This window comes from Microtus pennsylvanicus, chromosome 1, assembly GCF_037038515.1.
Source record: "Microtus pennsylvanicus isolate mMicPen1 chromosome 1, mMicPen1.hap1, whole genome shotgun sequence".
Taxonomy (NCBI): domain Eukaryota; kingdom Metazoa; phylum Chordata; class Mammalia; order Rodentia; family Cricetidae; genus Microtus; species Microtus pennsylvanicus.
This window is the reverse complement of record NC_134579.1, coordinates 194,185,043-194,204,572: the sequence shown is the minus strand read 5'-3', so window position 1 is coordinate 194,204,572 and position 19,530 is coordinate 194,185,043. Positions and strand designations below refer to the sequence as shown.

Genomic DNA, 19,530 nt, shown 5'->3' with positions numbered 1-19,530 from the left:
AAGCTTTGGCCATTATCGGAACAGTGAATAGAGCCATGGCCAGCCGTAGGCCAGGGATCAGGCATCTAGGGAGGTTAATAGCCTATTAAAGATGTTGAGGGGAAAAAATGAGAGTGGATTCCACAGCCACATGGCCCCTTCCTAACACACGGAGGATACAGCAAACTAGAGACAAGATATTCAGTTCCGTGGGGAGTGGCCCTGTGCTGCACTGCAGGCTGCTATTGCAGAAGCAAGGAGATAGGATGTGCCTTCTAACTCGACTCTGACGCCAGGGGCCCCTGAAAACTCCCCTTTGGACTTCCCAGGCAGGTTCCTTGCACACAGTTAACTCCAGGCTATTGCTGATCGACCCGCTTCTTGTGGGCCACGCTTCTCTATCATCTCAGGAAGCCCCTGGGTGGCCCTACCCTGTGCTGGGGAGACTTTGCACCCTTGCAGGCCAGCTGAACTTTGAATGTTCCTTGTCAGCACAGGGGTTCTTTTTCTCTTCTCGCGGCATGTTTTCTGATGGCCTCGCCTTGCCTTTGCTCCTTGTTTGTAACACGAATATCATGGCTTGTGAAATGGGCTAAACAGATGGGTGCGGTGGGGTTAGGTTAAATTATTAACCAGACTCCACATGCAGAGTGGAGGGGGTTTCTCAGCATCCGCATGAGCCGGCAGAATGGATAGGAGATCAAGTTCCCCCTAAAGGACGATGTGTTCTCATCTCTGACGGGGGTTCCCTTTCTGCCGCTCACCACCTCCACCATCTACTGGCATAGGGGGCTTTCCACTTGTCCCTTGCAATATGTCATGGGCACACCCATTAAAAATTCATTGGGAAACAGAAGAAACATATCCTGCGAAGTTCTGGAGCCTTGATGGATTTAAATGCGCTTTGTGAAATAATATTAGTGAGACAACTAAAATGATTCTGCGTGGAGGCTTGCCCACATGCTTTCCTTCTGGGAACAGTATCTCTGAGATATTACCTTTTATAGGTATGGGTGTGAAAAGTAAATTATGTTCGCTTTAGCATTTTCTGCAATCTCTTGCCAAGTATGCACATACAATTTAATTGAATTGACCCGGAAAGCTTAGAGTGTATGATAATTTTCAGTTTGCTCAAAGAGCCCCCGAATAACATAATGGATGATTATTTGTAAGAATTTCAGATTATATTTTAACTACATATAAAGGTAATGAATGTGTAGATCTAAAGAAGATGTGTATAGTCTTCTAATTTATTTTTGAAAAACAGTGTTTATTTGTTTGTTTGTTTGTAAGTGTTTTGCGTACATGTACGTATGTGTGCTACATGCATGCAGTGCCTGAAGAGGCCAAAAGAGTGTGGCAGATCCCTGGAACTGCAGTTATAGACATGCAGGAAGTGCCATGCGGGTGCTGGGAATCAAATCCCAGTCCCATGTGAGAGCAGCCAATGCCCTTAACCACAGAGCAATCTCTGCAGTCTCTAGTTTTCTAATTTAGATGTTAAACTTGCTTTTTTAAAACAGGCTTAAGGTTAGCAAACAGTAAACCCACTACTTATAGCTTGGGTTGGGCTGAGGAGATTTCTCTTTAAGGAGCTGAAGTTCTCTGAGATGTGTTATATTTATCTTGTACTACATAATTCTAACCAGAAATGTATGTTATGTATAATTTTTTTTTCTTACGTCTGCCTTTCCTTCCTTTTCCAACCCAGTCAAACACAGTACTCTTTGGCAATTATATATTTTATTTTCTGTTGTTGAAGATTTCAGTGTGTGTGTGTGTGAGAGAGAGGGTGGGGGGAGGGAGGGAGAGAGAGAGAGAGAGAGAGAGAGGGAGAGGGAGAGGGAGAGGGAGAGGGAGAGGGAGAGGGAGAGGGAGAGGGAGAGGGAGAGGAGACATCTATGTCTAATTGCTACATGTAACTCCTGTGTGTAACATTTGAAAATGTCCCTTTTTGAGAACACTCCCTCATTGCTGGTGGGAGTGCAAGCTGTACAGCCTCTTTGGATATCAGTATAATGATTTCTCAGAAAATTAGGAAACAACCTTCCTGAAGACCCAGCTGTACCACTTTTGGGTATATATCCAAAGGTTGCTCAGCTATGCCACAAGGACATGTACTCAACTATGTTCATAATGGCATTGTTTGTCATAGCCAAAAACTGGAAACAACCTAAATGCCCATTGACTGAAGAATGGATAAGGAAAATGTGATACATTTACACAGTGGAGTACTACACAACAGAAAAAAATAATGACATTTTGAAATTTGCAGGCAAATGGATGGAGTTAGAAAACATCATTTTGAGTGAGTGAGGTAATCCAGATCCAGAAAGACAAATATCATATATACTTACTCATAAGTGGTTATTAAACATAAAGCAAATAAAACCAGCCTACAAATCACAATCTCAGAGGACCTAGACAACAATAAGGACCCTAAGAGAGACATACATAGATCTAATCTACATGGGAGGTAGAAAAAGACACAATCTGCTAAATTGGGAGCATGGGGACCATGGGAGAGGGTTGAAGGGGAGGGGACTGGCAGGGAGGGGAGCAGAGAAAAATGTATAGTTCAATAAAATAGATAAGAGGGGGGGGAGAGAGAGAGAGAGAGAGAGAGAGAGAGAGAGAGAGAGAGAGAGAGAGAGAGAGAGAGAGAGAAAAGAAATGTTCCTTGTAAGTCAGTGTTGTCTAACAGCCTGGAAGTTCAGGGATTGGGAGAACTTCTAATGTCTCATTGTATCTAATATACCAAGGAGCTGACATTTTATGAACCTGGGGATAAGGAGGTAATGCCGTAGAGGCTCTGTGGGGGAGTTCTGGAAGCTTCCATGGCTTTGCTGTTAAGCACCTTCTAGTTTTGTTTTTATTTTTTAACTTCATCATATAGTTTTTGTCCCTCAACATGATATGGTTGTGCCTAGATGAAAGAATGTTTGGGACATGAACAAATAGTGTCTAGTTGGGGTCCCCTTCCCTCACCCACTGTGGTATTTCAGATAGAACCCAGACAGCCTTGCTTATTCTAAAATGACAATGCTGACTTAACCTTCCCACCACCCTGTTGGTTTGTTTGTTTAATTCATACGTTAGGTATCTGTGAGTTAAAACATATTATAGTGCTTTTAGTGCTGTGGACCAAACGTGTTTCAGATTCCAAATACATATGTGTACACAGCGAGATACCTTGGTACCCAAGTCTGAAGTTAGAATTCAACGTCTGCTTTCTATCCACTCCTATATACAATCTGAAGGGATCTCTAGATCGTACTCTTGCTTCACCTCCGTTTTGACTGTGCCCCATCTCGTGCTAAAGTCAGGCATTAAATTTTCTACTATGACATAATATAGGAGCTTAAAATGCTTCAGAATTTGGACCACTTTATGTTAAAGATGTTCAGCATTAAGGGTGTTGAGGGTGCATGTGCTGCCAACATAGACAGAGAAACCTAAGCGTTGTGAAGAAACTAAGCTGCGGATGACTTTTTGATCTTACCTTTTTAGCATGGATTTTGACACACATAGGCCTTCCTGGTGACTTTCTCAGTGCCACCTAACCCCTGGTGACAAGCAAGGGCCTTTGGGTATCCTCTTGTCCTGCTGTAGTCTGATCTTCCCTCACCATTGCCCCGAGAGCCTCCACACAGTACGCACAGACCTAAGTCTGACGACCGTACCCTCCCTTCACTTTTCCACTGAGACTCTTCTGAAGAAACGAGGGCTCCTTCATCATTTCATTAGGTACTTCCTGTCCTCGCCCCATCTCCTGCATTTCCTCATTGTTGCCACCGCTTTTATCTTTTGGGGTGTGTCTTCCTGTCTTCCCCACTGGACTGTGACCATTTTTTTTTCCTGAGGCAATCAAATCTTGGACCTTGTAGCCATTCCCAGTACACACCTAACTACTGAGCTATATACTGACTTTTAAGACAGTGTCTCCTGTGTAGCCTAGGATGGCCTTGAATTCAGTGATTCTCACTTTCACCTGACGCATGCTGGGATTATAGGCACATGCACCTCGGTAACCCACAGTGACCATCCTTTATCCTGGACCTCTGACACAAGGCAACTCATAAGTGCTTGGCATAAAACTGTTAAAAGATTGGGCATAAACCACTGTCGTATTTAAGTAAGTTTTTTGAACTGATGTATTTGAGGTACCTGCCTGGGGAGGTGATAAAATGATGCCCTGAAGAATATATGTTGTTAGTAAAGTTGTTCTCGCTCCTTTGCTCCGACTGTTCTGAACTTGAACTCAGAGCTTCACACAAGCCTTCTGCCTCCTGGATAGCAGAAAGTAGAGGCGTATATCACCGTATGTGGCCTATAAGGAAAAATATTTAGTTAGTTAGTTAGTTAGTTAGTTTGATTTTTCGAGATGGGGTTTCTCTGTGCAGCTCTGGCTCTCCTGGAACTCGCTCTGTTGAGTAGACTGGCCTGAAACTCACAGAGACCCTGCCTGTCTCTGCTGGGATTAAAGTCGTACACTACTACCGCTCCGCTAAGAAAAACCTTTAACATTTATTCCTAAGATTTTATTGATGTGAAAGAAGAAGCAGAACAGCTGGAGCTTTATAATAAAGATACATATTTCACGGCACAGTACTGGACACAGAATCTCAGAATTCCGTGTCAGAATAAGGAGACACCATGGTTATTGGAGCTTAGAATTTCAGTGTCTCATCCGCCGCAGTTCAACCAGGATTGTTCAACCAGTGTTGCAACATAGTTTTTTGTTGTTGTTTTGTTTTTTAATTTACTTATCTGTGTGTGTATGTGTGTTCCTGTGTGTGGTCAGAGGCCAAGGTTATATGCCTTCTGCAATCACTTTTCTCTTACCTTTTGTGAAGTAGGATCTCCCACTGAACCGGAAGCTAGCCTGGATGGTCTGCAAGCCCAAGGATCCCCCTGTCTCTGCCTCTCCAGTGTTGAGATTATAGGTGTCCACTGCTACCCTTGCTCTTTTCACGGGGGAGCAAGGGGATTGAACTCACGTATCCATGCTTGTGCAGCATGCACGCTACTGACTAAGCCAGCTCTCTAACCTGAAAACTCTTTGAGAATTAGCATTTGATGGCACTAGAAAAAAAATGCTATCTGGGTATAACTCAAAGGCAGTGCGGGGAGCAATCATTCGAGGAGCTGACAGTTGAACTCTGAGAGGAGTGGAAAGATAGTTGCTTGCCATCAAGCCCAGCAATATGAGTTTGATTCTTGGGACCCTATGGTAGAAGGCAAGAACTAACTCCTGCACATTGTCCTGTGACCGTCACCCATGTAGGCAAATGCATACACATGCATATGCATGAATACCACATACACACAAATAAAAATCCAAAAATAAGCATAATTCTTTATTAAGCATGAAGCTGCTTTGCTGTTTTCTGAGATTTTATTTGTGTATTTAATGAACACAAATGCTTACTACATACTGAGAACTATTCCATAGACTCTATTAATAGAAATGTATTAAGTTCTGATAATAGCCCTGGAATAGAAATACAGTCCGTGCCTCCACTGTCCTGCTGACCTAACCAAGGCATGGATGGGTGGTTGTCGAACTGAGGTCTTCACCATTGTGGTATTCTGTTACATGCAGATGCTAGGGTATCCCAGCTGTTTTGCTGATGTTGCTGTTAACATGGCTGCCTACACCTGGAGTGGGAAGGGCCGCAGAATCATGTATTTCCTGTTGAATGTCTAAACTAAGCAACTTCAAAATGCTAGACGTTTGCTTAAATAAATCATGGCGGGAAGGCATGCAAATTATATAGTAGACATATGTCCCTGTTCTCAGGCTCTATATACGATATAAAAAGCATGAGATGGCGGTTATTTGGGAAGACTTTATAAGTAATAAAACTTGATGATTAATTAAATATATAATGCCAAAACATAACAGTGTGTAACAGTTGATAAACTTGATAATTCATTTGATTTATTGATTGAAGAGGATAATGTGTCCACATTTCCGGCTGGAAGCCTGCCTCGTGTCCCTGATTTTACCATTGGCCCGGGTATAACAAATAAGGGCTAATCTTCCCTAACTGTGCCTACTTAGCTTCGGGCATTCTGGAGAGAGAAGGAAATGTTCCACTCTTGTTGCGGTTCATCTTCTAAGAAGGGAAAGAGCACTTCTTTAACCAGTCCTGGAGGGTTGGAGATGTGGGTCCCCAGCCTGAAGAACAGTCTTGCTTTGAAAATGAGAGCCAGTGGGATTTACCGGTTAGTTTTGTTTATTGCCATGTTCTCCTTCAAGCCTGCACCCAGACCCCGTTATTTCAGTGAGGACACCCTGACTTATTTAAAACCCACCCAGACCCGTCCACTTACTTCCCATCATCCTCTTTTGCCTACTTTTGCCCAACTTTTCTTTTTTGCTCACTGAATGTACCACTCTCTGATCGGCCATATGGCTGGTTTCTTGTCACATAATACAGGCCTGATGAGAGAGGCCTGTCGTAGACTCACAATACTTACCTGGTTAGCGAATGTGTCTGCGATTGCATGCTGGTTCTTGTGTGCACAAGAAGCTGTGCGCTGTATGGGATCGAGTGTATTCACGGTCTGCTGTCCTGAACAGTCTCTACTTTCAGGTGGAAAGTTGTCTCTGAACTTCAGAGTGACATCGAACCTCAAAAAACTTGTAGATGGTGAATTAGATTATTTCTTTACCTACCGAACTCAACCTGTCTCTAATGCCACGCTCAGAGCAAGGTCTCAGTCACTGATAAGTCTGAAGAGGAACTTTGGTCTCCTTGTAAGACTGGGTGTCATTTGAGTTACCGCCTTGGTTGTTACTCATTTGCCATCTAGCACTTCGATGACTTTTAAGGAAAGTCATGTAAAGGACGAAAGAACACATAGCAAAATTTCTCCGGGTGTGACGATATGTTAGTTTCTTTGGTTTTTGTTCGCTTTTGTTTTTCAGATGGTGCTGTTAAAGGGAAAAGAAGCTTTGAGGGGCCATCATCCCCAAGCTTTCCCTAGGGAAGCCCCTTAAATAAACTGCCATTCTTTGACTTAAGAGCCTTTGTTATAAAGTAAATGTTTTGAATTAGAGGATTATTGCATTTTTCCATTCAGTTACAAGTTTGGCCCCAAGCTATGAACTAAGAGGTTCTTTTCTGTGCTCAGTGGGGTGAATGGGAGGTGTGTGTCCTGTGCTCCCCTTCCTGGCCCCTGATCTGTCTTCAGCTTTTCACATCTTTCTCTTTCCCCCTGGGCTGTATTCTTCTAACAGTGCCTTGATTTCCCTCTGGTTACATTCGACTTTCCTCAGTCCTGAACTGAAGTGCGTTTGAACTAAAGAGTAATCCAAGTAATGTTTATTTAAAAATACAACCCGGTAAAGCTGTGGCGGAATTTCTAGAACCAGGCTGTTGGGTAATTACTGCATTTAAAAGAGATTAAAGTGATTTGGGTAATGTTATCTAATTTCTTCTTTGGAGTAGCGAAGTTAAGGGGTTTTGTTTGTTTTTTTAAGAGTCCGTGCCAGCTAGAGGCAAATGAGATCACACTTCCAGAGCCGGGCGCTGAGAGCTGTGACTAGCCGGGGTGAGAAGACAGGGCACCCTCATTTGCATAAAAATGCCACTAAGTCACGACAAAGCTCCCTGGAGATTCTTTTCTAAACTAGGGGAAGTTCTGTTGGGAGGCAGAGCCTGGGGGTGTGGCTGGCAAACAAAGGTTGGTTCATTTCCCCTGTCTCAGCCCTCACCCCTTACTCCCCAGTGGGCTGGAAAGGAGCAGAATCAACATGGGGTTGCGCTCGGACTTACTGGATCCTGTAAACAGACAAACAAACCAACCAATCTGGATGGACATAGTGGCCTCGTGAATGCGGGGTACCCGTGTGTTTCATCGTGACAAGCCATCCAGAAAACCAAATCTGCCGTCTATGTGTGCAGAGGAAATGGAATGAATGGGCCGGGGAGCCGAGCAGTGCTTATGCAAATGAGTGCTGTGATTGGCTTTCTCTCTTCCTGTTGTCGCTGGCCACTCCTAGCCTACAGATCAGGTTTCAGTGGGAGTCTTTCTAGTTCAAGGACCTGCTTGTGGTTTGTAACCACCTGACTATAAACTTGACCTCAGAGTTACGAACAGCTCAGGGAGGTGGACGTCGTCAAAAGGACTGCGACCTGATGAGGAAAGTTAGAATCCTGGGCTGTAGAGCACCGTTTGCCACCTGCCTGCTGGACCCAACTTCTAAAGTGACTTCAGATTCCGAACCTATGTAGGGGCTGCAGACAGAAAATGGTGGTCTTCATTAATGCAAAGATTAAATCTTTCTTTAAACGTTTCAAGAAGAAAAGTAAGTTCTGGGGAATGTGTGTGTGTGTACGTGTTTGTGTGTGCATGTGTGTACGTGTTTGTGTGTGCATGTGTGTGCGTGTCATGTGTGTGTGTGCCCTTCTGAGTGCTGAAATCACAGTAAAAGAAGATGAATTGACCTCCACTGTATGCCAGTCGCTGCAGCGCCTTGGACAGTATGATACGGCCTTATCCTGTCTTATTTATTTATGTTTGGGGTTTAAGTGACTTTGTTTCTTTTATACTTCTCACAAGAAGTACTTTAAGGAAGAGAAGGTCTTTGTGTTGACTCTGCCTTGATAGACAGTGTGTGGTTTCTGGGCATTCAGCTGGCTGAGTGGCTGAGTTAAGGAGTCCATGGGTAACGCGTCACATTGTTCTGGTGGGGATGACCCTCTAAAGCCCCCTGGTACTCTCGGTTATGGATTTTTGAGCTCGAGGACATACTGTCTAGACGGATCAGTAACTGTCGTAAAGCAGTGAGCTCTTGGGTTGTGGCTTCTTTGTGTACTTCCTGTCAGTTTAAATTTCCTTAATCTCGGCGCCTCTTCATTCCCGTGAAAATTTAATTTTACAGTGACATGGTTTTCTTTTTCCTATTATTTCAGAGTGGCTTTGTGTTGCCTTTTGATCAGTGACACGACCTGGCTAAATGTGCATCCAGGGAGTGGGGCGTGGGATGTCTCTGCTCACAGACCTTGGAGAACACAACAAAGGACGGCACTCTGGGCCCATTTCCCGCATCTCTCTAGCTTGAAGCCTGTCTGTGGAGGGAATGATAGAGATCTATCTGCCCTGGCAGGAGGCAGGTAGAGGGGAAGAGACAAGTGCTCTTTCAGAGGAACCAGTTCTTGTGTCTGTGGCCTGGGGCAGATGGTACAATTACAGGGGCTCAGATGCCAGCACTTGGATTTGATTTGTAATGAGCAAAGTGGGGGAAGTTTCCATTTTCCGGCTAAGGCAATTAAAATTTAAAAATAAATAGGCATTAGCAAAAGCCATTGTAATCAATTCTCTGTGTACTTTGAGGGACTTCTGGCTGCTTGGAGCTGTGTTACTCTCTGAACCATAGAGCAGAGTGAAGACCGCGCTTTCAGATTTTATATATTAAGGCTGATGGTGTTATGAACCATGCGGAACTCTTGTCCAATATGTAAAACAACAGGGGCCTAATTTATATACCATCTTTGTCGAACATTATAAGCAGAAAACAGCATTTCTGTTTTTAACTTTATGCCTGGTTCTCAATGTGTATTACCCTTTAGCAATTTATGGAGAAAGCAGCTCCTTAAATCTTCAGATCCATAGACTTTTAAAATGTGGTCGCTACAGGAAAATTACTGAAAGCACGGGTTACAAGTGTGTGGGAGCCAGGCTAAGGAAGGCGCAGTTCTTCCATGGGAAGAGGGCCGGGGGCTTGCTCGTTCAGAATTCATTGTTTCTTCCCCAGTCTTGCTTTACACAGGTTATTTCATGAGCAACCTTTGTCCATCTGGGCTCTACTGTAGACCTGGTTACTGTGTATGGGGTATGTTGAGCTAATTTTAAATAAGTTCAAACAGAGTCATTAGTTCATTTTGTTTTTCATGTTCCTTTGAGATGGTGTTTTATGATCTTGTTCCCAGGCATACATTCTGTTGTTTCAGGAAACTGTTCTCTGTAGGGCACGGTCAGGGTAGACTTCTGACTCACCGCCCCAATGTCTGCTGGCTCTACATGAGTTAGATTTGCCATCCTGGGTAAATGCCCTGTCCAGGGGCTTCCTTTTACGTGGGTCTGTCTAGTCCTTTCTATGCATAAGTATGTGACAGACATATAGAAAGTATTAAAGTGTTGTTGATGACTACATTCTACGCATACGCCAGCACAGATTGTGTTGTTGGGAAATAGGGAACAAAAAGAGATCTCCAGCCCTAGTAGGAGTGTAAGCAAATTATCTTAGCGATTCCTCTTAGGCTCAGTGTGCCTGTTATTCCCCTCCCACCAAGACTTTGGACTCTTTTGTGTTGGAAAAATTTAATTGACTCGCTTTGTGTTGGTAGAAGTCAATTGCATTAGACATTTTAAAAAATTACAGTGGAAGCAGCCCATGAAAGCATAAATGAGAGAATTTTACATTGCAGATCTTGTTCAAACCGAATACACTAAGTCCTAATTTTTTTATTTGTGCTTGCAACAATGGTGTTTTTAAGTTAGGCAGTAGAAGATAGATGTTTGGTCCCAACCTCATGATGGGAAATTTGTTTCTGATTTGTTTAATGAGACAGCCACATTGTACCATTGGCAAACTTGGTTTGTTGTCTGTGGATAAGGAGGAATGGTCAATTTTGTCTATCATTTTTCTAACCTGGGAGCGGGAGGAGGAGCTATGGGTCTGGGAAGCAGGGAGCTGAGCAAACATTCTATGAACATACTGTGTGGTAGATGGGTGGTTGGTTGGTGCTTTTTCTTTACAGACAAAATCACTCGAGCCTGAGATGAAATCTAGTTCCCTTGTTCCTGGTGGGTTCTTACCTGTGAGTGTGTTAAATACCACAGTCTTACCTTTCTCTGGTTGTTTTTGAAACAAGGTTTCACTCAATGAATTCCAGGCTCACCTGGAACCCACTATGTAACCCAGGCTGGTGTTGAACTTTTGAGGTTCTCCTGCTTCTGCCTTCTAATGGTTGGAACTGAAGGCATGAGCTGTCGTGCCTGGTGACTGGGACCTTATCTTAATGTAACCAATTCAGGGTCAACAACTGACGTGTGAATCTCTTCTTTGTCTCTGTAGCTGTTTCCAACCTAGATGAGGAGAGCCGATGGACCGTCCACTACACAGCACCATGGCATCAGCAAGAGAACGTTTTCCTTCCCACTACAAGACCCCCCTGTGTCGAGGACCTGCACCGCCAAGCTAAGCTCAACCTCAAATCAGTGCTGAGGGGTAAGGCAGCCATCGCTCTTCGCTTGCGTGGCTTAATTGATAATTGTTAAGAACTGACAGCATCACTTTTATCACGGTCTGTAAAAGAAGAGGTATGGACATTGAATGTCTCCATAGATACATCCTTACATATGGCTGAAAGCTTCTGGTCCTTGGAAGACCCTTTTTACTGACTTGTACATTTGCCTTCAAAGAACCTAATGCTGCTTAGAAACCCCTCCAAATGTCTAAACCACCAGCATTAATCTAATCCAAAGAAAATAAACGTCTGGGCCAGGGCTTGCCACTGCCCTTAAAGCTGCATTATGTATTGAAAGCAACTTTGCTAAAGCTGGTTCTTTTGCATGGTTGGAAGGCGGGGTGGGGGTTGTATGTAGACATTGACATGATGCTAAATAGTCGAGGAACCAGAACTTGGGTATTGTGCAGTAGGGCTCTCTGACCATAGATTCTGTTGGCAGTGTCTGCTAGGAAGTATAAGAGGTGTGAATTCCTACCGCTAGTACACGACTCTCACTTTAACTAATGGTTGATGTTGAAAACAGCAAATGGGTGTAGCAAAGGGTCTTTGCAAAGGTGATAGGAGGCCAGGGGATTCTTCCAAGGTAAAGGGTCCACTGGGAAAGTAGAGACTTGGTAATAAGACAGCACACCAAATTTCTTACCCTTTGGTGGACTGTTCCAATTGGCGACATTTGGGACATAAATAAACCAAAGAAGTATTTGAGGTTTCCTTGAAATTTAATGAAACTGTTTCTAATATCTATTGTGGAAGACTTGAGTCTTGAACAGTTAGTTTTGTCACTGAATCAAGGAGAAAGCCCCGTGAGGAACCTCTGGCTTTATGTGAATTTTTACTGTTGTACCAGACATTTACTAAGAGATTTATTATTTAATGTATCAGCACAGCGATACGATGCATGCCTATTAAGCAGTTACAGTGCTAGGGAATAGACTAGCTCCCTGAATGTCTCATCTCGTTTAATCTTCAGAGTTATTCTACATTTGCTCTCACTGCACCTAGATGCAGGAAAAATTCACTAAGGTAAACTTGCCTAGCATTTCTAAGTTAGCTACAACAACCAGGAACTAAACATGACCTGAATTTGTAGTTTATAGTACAAATCACACCATGAAAAGTATTCAGGAGATAAGCCAAAAGCTGCTCTTTGGGAATGAAAACAAACAAACAGAAACCCAGATAACTTTTGCTTGGAGACAATCAGATAACAATCGGTAGATTTGCCATTAAATTATTGCTGTTTTGTTTTGCTTTAGTTATTTTACATCTATCGTCTATTTGTCTACCTACCTACATACATATATACATATATTTGCCACTGCAAATGTACGTATGTCAGAGGGCAACATGCTAATTTGTGGGAGCCAGTTCTTCCCTTCCACCATATGATTCCTAGGGATCAAACCCAGGTCCTTAGGTTTAGTGACAAGCACCTTTCCCTGCTGAAGCATCTTGCCCACCTCTTCCCCCTTTAATTTTTATGGTATATACCTTATCTTGTTTGCCTCAGAGTATCTTGTTTTAGACTCTAAAACTTAAGGCATTTGTGACGTTCTCGTTTTCATTGAGCCAGAGTACCTTAAATGTTTAATGACTACGAGCTTAAACAAGAAGAACAGCATTCGCTTTGTTCATTCGCACGACCTTGGAGTTGTACTTTGAGCTTCATCACCTTGGTGACACTGATTGCTGAGCGAACATACATCTAACCACAGTCGAGGACTGTGCAGCTCCCAGCGGTTCCTCTTTAGTTTGTTTCAGCTGGTGACATCTCTACCTTCATTGCTCTCCTCCCTCCCCCAGGTAGTCACTGAGAAGGTGGCACGGTTCCCAGGACAGATCCTTAGGCAGTGCCTCTCTCCTACCCTCTCTCACATCACTCTGCCCAGCTTCTGAGCAGCCAAGCAATTGCACGGGCTGGCTCATAGAAAGTTCCCCTGGGAAGGTATGCGTGAATCTGAAGATTCAGGCCCACCTGGTTCTTGATCACTCTACAGGGAACTGCCTCACTCTCAAGTTCATGTATCTTCAAGTCCCACATCAGAACTGTCCTTCCCTTAGGAGACTGAGCATCTGTCTCTGGATTCTTCAGTTCCCCACAGGAGATATCACCACCACCACCAGTTTCCCCAAAACTGGAATTTTATTTTGAAAAGATCCTTCCAAGATAGTTTTTGTAATGCCCTCAAGAGTTTCATCAAAGAGATATTCTTGTCATAAAATTAATAACTTTGGAAAATTTTTTGGACTGTACCTTTTAAAGTCTGGATTTTTCAAACTTCTTTTTGAGGTTTAAAATATGGCTTTGTGAACTGCTAATGGGTAGGGTGGAATGAGAAAGAACTTCTGGGTTCTCTTCTGTTCAGTATGTACTTCTGATAGCTTTTGATCCACACAGAACTTTGTGTCCCACTTCCCCCGCATCCTCTCAGCAAACAGAGAGAATACAAAAGTGTATCCATTGCCTCCACACAAGTGAAGATTCAGCGTGTCGGGGGAAGGAACCCTAATGATGTCGCCAAGTATTTCCACATATGCGTACCGTTAAGACTTGATGTTGAATGAGTTACCAGTTGAAGTTAATTCTCCATGAACGTTCTTTTGCTCAGAAATTTAGAAAAGTAATTATCGATAGTGAGCAATCTATTTTGTTCTGCCTCCTAATCTCACAGTGATCTTGTCTTTAATCTTAAAGAAGTTCCAGCATTTCTTTTTACTAAATAGACAAGTACTGTCTCATTATGACTCAAGTACTCTTATGAATTATTCCATCACTCTTCAAAGGAGAGGAAGCTAGACTTGCTTAGTTGTAAGGACTACAAAGTGCAAATGGAAGTGGTACTAATGGGGTAACAAATACATGGTGAGTGGTTACTCTTAACGCAATATGGAGTGTTGAGTAGTCAGTCCAATGACTACGGAAGGCACATGCTTTGGAAAAGTGTGCTATGCAAAGGTTAGGCATAAGTTGATGCCCCAGGGCAGGTAGTAGATAGACATCATTAGTTGATATTTGAGCATCCATTTTGTACTTACTCATTTGCTTGCGTGTCTCTTCACTTGTTTATTTAGACAGCATCTTGTTCTGCTTGATAAAACAGTAGCCTCATTTTTAGATCAAATGTTCGTTTTGTTGATGTGTTTCTAGTGATTTAGGTCTTGATTTACTACCCTTGCAGATACATGTGTGATGGTTGAAATTAGTGCCCCTAAAGGGGGTAGCACTATTAGAGGGTATGGCTTGGTTGGAGTAGGTGTGGTCTAGTTGGAGGAAGTGCGTCACTGTGGGGGCGGGCTGTGAGGTCTCAAGCTTCCTTCAGTGTGACAATCAGTCAACTTCCTGTTACCTAAAAGATGTAGGGCTCTCATACTCCAGCCCCACATCTGCCTGAGTGCTGCCATTCTCTCTGTCATGATAATGGACTGAACCTCTGATCTGTAAACAAGTCGCCATGATTAAATGTTTTCTTTGTAAGAGTTGCTGTGATCATGGCGTCTCTTCCCAGCAGTGTGAAACCTAACTAAAACTTGTTACCGAGATTCAAAAATAGTATTTTGCTGTTTGGTTGGTTTCTTTCTTGGATTCCTTTTTTCTTTCTTTCTTTCGTTTTTCTTTTTTGATTTGCGTATTTTTATATGTATGAATGCTTTACCTGCATGTTATCACACAGGTGCCTGGTGCCTGTGGAGGCCAGGAGAGGGTGTTAGATTACCTGGAGCTGGAGTTACCTACCGACTGTTGTAAGTCAGTATGTGGGTAGTTGGAACAGATCTCTGGAGCCATTATTCCAGTCCCTTGTTTGGTTTTATCAAGGCATCTGGCTTACCAAGAAGAGTGAGGTTTTGAAGATGTCTCGATTATCCATGAAGAATTCTTTTAGCATGGCCCTTAATTTCCAGAAGATTCCACCTTTTTATCTCCATAGCTACTTGAACCTTTATGCCATTATTAGAGACAGCTTTGATGAAAGGTACCCCCTTTATAACCAATTTTATCTGCACTGTCTTTAGCTGTCTAGAAAGAGTCCTAGTTGAGTGGGAAGGGGGAATCGGAAACTCCAAGAGAGAGGGGGTCCTTGTTTGTTTCTCTATAGTTTGAAGACTTCATTTGACGAAAATGAGCATATTAAAGACTGAAATAAAGGCATCCTGTTTAAGTCTCCGAAAAACTCAACTTGAGAGAGATAAATACAGTTTCTCACAGTATGTTTAACAGATAATTTAGTCACTGTGGCTGTGTATACTACTGCCTGAATTAGTTCACAGAGCATCTGCTGTTGGCATCAGGAATGTTCTTGTAGTCACAGTTCCTTGCTGAGAAATTCATTTTAGCGGGTCAGCTTGCTCCGTGGCTACAGGTACCGTCCTGCACTTCTACCAGGAACAGAACTGCAAGCCCAGTGTGGGGATAGGGAGCGTTGAGTTATCCCTGTGTTCTTGTCAGGTCGGAGTCATGTTCATCACACCTGAAAGGACAGGGCTGCAGATTTACAATGTGAGAAAGCAACCACTTTCCTCCGATGACTAGAGATAAGTGTGTCAGCCTGTATAATGTTCAGCGGGAGATAGCTTTCTCCAAATTAGGTTTCTTATAGGGCCTGCCAGGTTTCCGCGTCCAGTCTTTTCCCTGGATCTAATGAGGAAGATCAACTGTTGTTGTACCATCTTCTCTGGGCAGGTGGGTCTCTGAGACCTCACGGATATGCCTTGTGCCTTGGGCAGTCGATTCTTGTCCTGGAGATCCCGAGATGGGAATCTTTGTGGGCGTGGCTTTGTAGGCCTTGATTGAACACTTTCACTTTTAGAATAACACAGCTGCCTAGCACTGCAGACAGTGCCTACTTACTTGCGCTAACTATGTTAGTTCTTTATCTTTTATTTTTCTTTCACATTTATTTATTTATTTATTTATTTATTTATTTTTGGTTTTTCGAGACAGGGTTTCTCTGTGGCTTTGGAGCCTGTCCTGGAACTAAAAAAAATTAGGACTTGAGGTGCTGGCGAGATGGCTTAGTAGTTAAGAACCTGTACAGCTCTTCTAAGAGGATCTGGGTAGTTTCCATCACGCACATGAGGTAGCTCACAACTGACTGCAATTCCAACTTCAAGGGATCCATCACCTTCTTCTGGCCTCCACCAGCACTGTACGCACTAGTAATTTGCGTAAAATTAGCAAATGTAGCATAAAATACACAAGACAGGTACAGTTTAACAAATAATTTTAAAGCAAACATCTATCATAACCATTCCTAAGTTAAGAAAAAAATAGAATGCCAGCTAAAATGTAGAAGCACCTATTCTTGCTATCTAAGAGAAGACTGGTTCTGGAAAGTGCGTAGGTCACACGTGTAACCCAATCCTGACATGTGTATACCAGGCATACGGGATTTGAGTGTGTCTCTTAGTTGGTCAAGTTTCCTTTTTCCATTTCATCTATAAATTTCTTTTTAGTATATTTTCATGAGAATAAAATGAACTTCAGTATGTAAAGAATCTCAAGGTATTTTAGTTCATTTTGGTGGCACACAGAACTTAGCAGAACACAGGCCTCTTTCTGAAATGGTTGTCAGGTTTTAGTTAGGGCTTTCCATAAATGCTCTACTCCCAGCGTGCATTGTAGGTGGGGAAGGAGAGAGGAGAAGAACAAGGAGCGATGTAAGATGGCAGGGAAATCCATAAAATGATGCTGTGGCTCTTCGTCATCCACACAAGTACGATGCATTTGCCCCTATTCCCCAGCAGCCTCTGGACGACACCCTCTGGTCAGCCGTCCCTCACATTCAGTAGACAGACAAACCAAAACCCTGAGAAGGGATATCCAATCTGCAGACCTATTGTGATCTCAGACCACTTGGGCATCCTGAGGAAACTTGTTCTTTTCGTGTGTCTTTAGCCAGCTGCCAACATCCTGCAAGTTCACAGGGACCCGGCTCACCCTGGGAGTTTAATGGTCCAAGGTGGATTTAGTGTCTTGAGGCAGTTCCTTGAGGCGATTTCCATGAGCTCATTGTGGCCCAAGGTAGCCTCACCGTTGTTGCTAGAATCTTGTTGCTAGAATCTTCTCTTCACTCACCCTGATGTTCTTAACATTCAAATTAGTGCAAGAGAAACAGAGAAGCACATCTCAGTGACATTTGGTGCTTGTTCTTAGTGTTATATTAGGCTCGAATGCCTCAATAGACTTAACATATATGAAGTATATGTTCTGAGGGGAAATGATGAAAGTTTGGAAATAATAGGTAAATGACTTACCACTTGTAGCTGGTGTTCTGGCTAGCTTCTGGCTTTCTGCAGAACATTGATATTTTCAAGAAAGCAGGGTATTGCTAGCTAAAGAAAAGTATGGCAAATTCTTATGCACAAGTAATATTAAATTATGTTTATTTACATATTATTCAAAATCACTTTCTAATTGTTATTTTGAGATAGGGTCTATACAGCCTAGCCTGGCCCTGAATTCACTATGTAGTCTAGACTAGTCTCAAAGTCATAGTGAACCTCCTGTCTCAGCCTCGAGAGTGTTGGGATTTCAAGCACACAGTACCCTGCCTAGCTCCCATATTCTAATTTAAAAAAAAAATAGGTATATAGTTGGGGCAGAGGCTAACGATGGGCTCTGAAAAGAGGTGACCACAGAATATTAGTCATAAAAAGCCACAGAACAGAGGTGTGAGATCCAGCTGTCTTATTTCTCTCAACCACAGCAGCACTGGGTTAGAGTCTTTCTCCATGGTCAGTAAGTATTCCAGAAACTGAGATGGGGGGCCAGAGTTGTTAGTACACATCTTGAGAATCTTATCTTAATTTTGTTCCTGGCTTCTGGAAAACAGCTTATAGTTGTAACTCCGTTTCTTCCTAAGCTTCAAAATTCCGATCGGCCTCAGCTCTGGAAGGGTGACATACATGCAGATTATTGGCAAAGAGACGTGCCTACTGCTGAGCCGAAGCCCCGACAAATCAGAGTGTTTAAAATCAAGTTTCTGTTGCTATAGATTTTTTTCTTTTTCTAGGCAAGTCTCGCAAGTGAGTCACAGGGCTGGATGTTGTACTGGAGCCAGAGATGAGTAACTCTTGTTTTCTTCCAGCCGCTTCAAGCCAGCCAGGGAGATAAGACTGTATGAGTAACTGGTACAAGGTTGACGACGGCGGTATTATTGAGCCTCACCCTCCCCTTGGGTGTAGACTTTAAAACATAAACTCAATCATTCCTCTGCTTCATTTGAAATTCTTTTCTAGCTTCCGTTCAGGTCTTTAAGACCACAGCCTGTGTGAAGTGTCCCCTGTGTCCTGTACCAAATCATCCTGTCTATTTCACAGACCTCTGACCCTCCTTGTAAGGTCTTTATAATTTTACAAGGAAGTTTGATAAAGTTCTTTACCTAGAATGCTCTCTTGCTCTCCCCACCCCCCACCGTGTGTTCCCATCCACTCTTTGCCCTTCTGAACCATGGCCTGTCATACCTGGCTGCCTCCCTCTCTTTGATAGTCCCGTAGGCATCTGAAATCTCCACGAGCTCTTCTGGACTTCCCAGTAACCCTTTTCAACTCTTCTTCCTGTTCCCACAGAACCTTACTGCGCTCTATTCAAAAAGCTTTAAACCAGTCGTGTGATTATGTTTCCACATTTATTCACCCTCTAAAGCAAGACTTTTAGTAGCTAGACTTTGTCCCGTGTATCCCCAGCCCACAGTCTAGCACACGGAACTAGAAATGCTCCTTCATTTGTGTAAGTCCCAGTCCCCTACAACTTCAGAGAGCTGCGTCAAAGCTAATGACCAACCATGAGACTGTGGTAGGAACAAGAGAGAGAATGAAGGGCTGGCGGTGGGGTTCAATTTACCCTGGAAGCCTAATTGTTTTATATCTACAGAGGTTGCAGCAGCGAAGAGAATAATTGGGGAAGGATAAAGTCACCAGGACAGGGCGGTCACCCTGGTGCTTGTAGACTGCCCGTTGACTCGGTCACTAGGAAGTCGTTGGTGACCTTTGAAAGAGCAGTTAAGAGGCAGTGAACCAGAGAGCAGTGTGTAGCACCAGAGGTGGTACCGTGTCGTTTTAGGGAATTGGGGAAGCATGGGTTGAGTTGGAGCCAGAAATCACGTGGTTCCCTAAGAGAGGCGCTGGAGGCTTGCTGGAAACGTGGCTCCGCTGCATTGTTAGCCCTTTGGTGAGAAAGATGACGTCAGCTGATAATCTTGCGCCCAGTGCTAGACAGTTTAGTTAGGCTGACTTTTCAAAGGGCATCGGCCACACAACTGAAGCCATTCCGCTGTTTTTTTTTAAT

At 43.3% G+C, this 19,530-nt stretch overlaps 1 protein-coding gene across 6 annotated transcripts in view; it reads left to right on the top strand.

Moving 5' to 3' along the window:
- Nhsl1 (NHS like 1) overlaps window positions 1-19,530 on the top strand; it is a 229,879-nt gene that overhangs the window by 154,018 nt on the left and 56,331 nt on the right. For 5 of the 6 annotated variants that reach the window (XM_075948249.1, XM_075948232.1, XM_075948238.1 and 2 more), the window contains exon 2: window positions 11,072-11,224. In XM_075948249.1, the coding sequence (XP_075804364.1) occupies window positions 11,072-11,224 (153 nt within the window). Of the gene's footprint in view, window positions 1-8,051; window positions 8,300-11,071; window positions 11,225-19,530 lie in introns of those variants that run through there. The other variant, XM_075948257.1, reaches the window with a different exon arrangement.